This window comes from Epinephelus lanceolatus, chromosome 23 (genome assembly GCF_041903045.1).
Source record: "Epinephelus lanceolatus isolate andai-2023 chromosome 23, ASM4190304v1, whole genome shotgun sequence".
NCBI lineage: Eukaryota > Metazoa > Chordata > Actinopteri > Perciformes > Serranidae > Epinephelus > Epinephelus lanceolatus.
The window spans coordinates 33,147,872-33,151,790 of NC_135756.1; the positions used below are offsets into that span (position 1 = coordinate 33,147,872).

The window sequence follows — 3,919 nt, forward strand, 5'->3', positions numbered from 1 at the left end:
AAAATGTACCTATGTTGCCCTTTTTTATCATCAGTCTGACCAGTAGACTCAACAAAATCATGAAAAATATTCAATTCAATTCAATTCAATTCAAATAGTTTATTTCAAACCAATCAGATGAAACAAATACCAACCAACAACAAACAAAAACACCAAACAGAACAACCACCTTGGTTTGAAATGGGGATGGAAGAAGCAGAGCTGATCTATTTCCAACCCCAGTTGTCACAAATTTCATCAACATCATCAACAAGTAGACTCAACAACATCATGAATTCATATCCATTCATTATACAATCGTGAGTATTGACCACTGAGTATGTGAGTCTGATCACTACACTCACAAACTATCATAACTAGGCAAATGAGCCAAAGGTGTGTTTGCGAGTTTCACTACCAGCAATAAATTGCTGACAGAGATTTGGTCTATCTAGCTTATCAACCTTGTCTCTGTGTACATGACACACAACACTGTTCAGTCATTCCTGAGACATGGTGGCTCTAAGCCAGGTTTTAAGCCTTCTCAGGGCGCTAAAACTCCTCTCTGCTTCACAGGAAGATGCTGGCACTACCAATAAAAGTCTAACCAGAGCCTCCACTTGTTCAAACAGTCCCTGCACCTCTACAGGCAGTTCCCTGAGTACCTCTGCTGCTTCCTTACTGCAGCTGAACTCATATTTACTCTTAAATAAAGGCAACTCAACAGCAAGAGCACCTCTTTTCAGCTCAGGGTACTGGTCTACCACATCATCCACCTGCCCAGTGAGGAGCATATTCTCCAGTTTCTGCAGATCCTTAAAACTCTCCTGATCAAAGCGTTCAGCAAATTGAGCATCCACAGTATCTAAGACCTTGAAGAACTCCACACGGTAGTAGTCAACTGCTTCACCAGGAAAGCATTTGGCATTTGGTACCTCAATGGGTTGTATCTGTGCAGACTCAACCACTGCAGCATTTGCCTTTTCAAAAAGGGTCACATAGTGTTGGTCATTTTGTTTCTCCTGGAAAGAGGAGCGGACACAGTCGACCGCTGCCAGCATACCAGAGACAGTCTGGGTTCTCCTCTGCAGGGATTTGTTGAGGCATTCAAGCTCTCCTACCACAGCAGAAGCAAGTGTAAGACCCAAGACTGTTTTGCTCTTTTTAAAATGTTCTGCTAAGCCGCTGGCACTGGCTGCAGATTTGGATGTACTACCAGCCATTTTATCCAAGCTGCAGAGAACTCTGTCATACTGAGTAAGCACAGCCTTGATGGCTGTGTCCCAGACAGTCCACCTGGTTGGGCACAGCGGTTTCAAGGTTGTCATTGGCTCAGGCTGGTTGTCTGTTGTTGCAATGTCTGCAAACATGGCCTTGAATTTCCCTGACTGACCAAAGAGCACACCTAGCTGGTGGACCCAAAAAAGTGAGTCCCGGATCAGTGGGGAGGCTGAGCAGGCAGCCTGTGTAATAAGATTAGAACAGCGTGCCCCACAGTGGACATACAGCGCTAGTGGCTGCTGTCTTCTCAGAATAGCCTGCGCACCAGAGTATTTGCCTGCCATGTTGGCTGCCCCATCATAGCCTTGCCCCCGCAAACCAGCTATTGGTAGGTTGAGCCTCACCAAAACATCAGTGGCCATGTCAGCAATGGCCTGACCAGTCATCTCAGACACCACATAAAGTCCAATAAACTCTTCATGTGGCACTAGGTCATGATCGACATAGCGGAGGCAGATAGACTCCTGCTCTGCACCAGATATATCTTGTGTACCATCTACAATTATAGAAAACTGCAGAATGGGAAGAGACCTGATGGTGTTTGCTATGTCATGAATGACAGTGTTTGCCATTACATTCAGTATCTCATTCTGTGCATGACAGCTGGTGTAATTAGTGGTGCGGGTCAGCCACTTTTTCAGCACAGGATCATCTTCTGACCTCAGCTTCAACAGTTGTTCGAGATTCCCACTGCCAGATTTACCTCTCAAGGCTTGACCCTGTCTTGCCAGGTACTGAACAGAGCTGACGATTCTCAGGAGGCTATGCCTGGCCTCCTCCTGTTGTTTGGCCCATGAGCTGGATAGCTGGACACTGACAGGGTTAGAGTCATGTGCACTTACTGTTACTGTGTGACAATAAGAGTAGGATTTTTGGTGAGCTGCAAATTTCTCTAAAGCCTTCTTCCAGTTGCGGAAGCCTTCAGTTACAAAAGCAGCGTCCACTTTTTTGCCAAAAGAGGACCTGTTGTCAGTAAACACTTTGTTACAATAAAAGCACAAGACCCCTTTGACCTGCGGATTGTAGTGTAGCCAGGTGTACTCTTGAAACCATTTTTCTTGAAAAGATAAAACCCTCTTTGACAACTTTTGTGTTTCTATGTGTTTTGGGTGTGGCTGATAAGGTTTTGTGCCACCTTCTACCCCTGTACTGCATCTGGGCTCTGGCCTGGTCTGGTTGTTCCCTGGCACTGGTCTCTCCCTGGGTCTGCAGCTTGAATCTGAACTCTGAGCCTGACACTCCACCACGCCACTCTCCCTGATGTCCTCTTCTGCCTCTCGCCCTGACTGAGAACATTCTGCCTAAAGAAATAAAATAAATACCAACTTAATTTCTAGAGGACATCTACTTTTTCCCTCTTGACATTTTTTTAACTCAAAATGACAGGGCTTCTCTTACTATAACTGTGAAACCTTGCCGGAGACCCCCTCTTTACATCCTGTCGACTGCTGCAGCTTGAACCTGAACTCTGTGCTTGACACTCCACCACGTCGCTCTCCCTGATGTTCTCTTCTGCCTCTCAATTCAAAATAAATAATCATCATACTATGAAACCTTACTTGAGACTCCCTTTCCCCATCATCTTGTCTGGTAATGTCATTTAAGCTGCTCACCACCTCTTCAGCTGTCTTTCTAACTTTCCTTGGCCCAAGAAAGAAATCTCTTATGTCCCCTCTCCTTTTTTCTGCCATGCTTTGGGAAACAGTGACCTGGACCACACATACAAACAGGACAGACACTGGTTAATTACGGAATGATTCAAAATACTTCAACTTAACTTCACAGTAATATAGCTAGCTAATATAAACAAACACCTGATCAATATGCACTAGCAAGCAGGCAAGCCATCTAGCTAGTGCATGTAGAAGTATTAGGGCTAGTGCTAACAAGCAACCAACTTTATCTAGCTAGCTAGCTAGTAACCACTAGCTGGAAAATAGTACTAGCTAGCTAGCTAGTGCTGCTAAACTAGCTTCTAGCGAAGTTACTTCACTACAGGTGGCAAACAGAGTCTGATTACATTTTTAAATCATTTATGGGCACACTACTGTTCTAGTATTAGTATTCTACTTTCGATCAAAATTACTCACAGAAAGGCATCTACTTCTGCAGCAAATTACCAGAGCCCCAGGCTGCAGCCACTTTCAAGAGCTGAGAGAAAGATTGAGGGGGTCGTTTTTTTAAAGCCTGCTGATGTCATCAGCGTCTGTGTAAGAAACTATCCATTAATTTGCATTGTAGTGGAGGAGACCAGAGATGGAATGTGGAGTCAGAAATATATTTGTCAAACATTATTTGTTCCACCATTTCAATCATTTCTTTTTAGATGTGAATCTAAAATGTGAAGAATGGGAAGTCTGAAAATACATTTGTTCAATTTTGAATAATTTAGGGTATTTTTATTGGGGGGGACAATTCATGTTTTTCAGAAATTGGGGGGGGGCATGTCCCCCCCGTCCCCCCCGGGATCTGCACCCATGTTCACACGCTACATAGCATAACTACAATATAAGCTAAAGTTAAAGGAGCTAAATGAACTTACAGGATCAGCAAGCACACTCACCTTGCCGCATAGCCTCAAACAAAATGGATTCAAATAGGCCACTCCCACACTCCCATACTTCCTTTTCCTGGATTTCCTCCTGAGAGGAAGTGGATC

General features: G+C 44.2%; 1 protein-coding gene across 1 annotated transcript; it reads right to left on the reverse strand.

Annotated features, from left to right (window-relative positions):
- Positions 1 to 479: 479 nt before the first annotated feature.
- On the reverse strand, positions 480 to 2,556 carry LOC144461828 (zinc finger MYM-type protein 1-like). The gene is made up of 2 exons (XM_078165507.1): positions 2,403 to 2,556; positions 480 to 2,107 (listed from the first exon to the last, which is right to left on the reverse strand). The coding sequence occupies exons 1-2, from the start codon at positions 2,554 to 2,556 to the stop codon at positions 480 to 482; spliced, it is 1,782 nt and encodes a 593-aa protein (XP_078021633.1).
- Between the last annotated feature and the right edge of the window lie 1,363 nt (positions 2,557 to 3,919).

Excerpts from the sequence above, each read along its gene's own strand:
- LOC144461828 (XM_078165507.1), bottom strand. The coding sequence starts at position 2,556 with ATGTTCTCAGTCAGGGCGAGAGGCAGAAGAGGACATCAGGGAGAGTGG. Across the intron at positions 2,108-2,402 it reads AGCCCAGATGCAGTACAGGG|TAACAGTAAGTGCACATGAC; the intron begins GTAGAAGGTGGC and ends ATTGTCACACAG.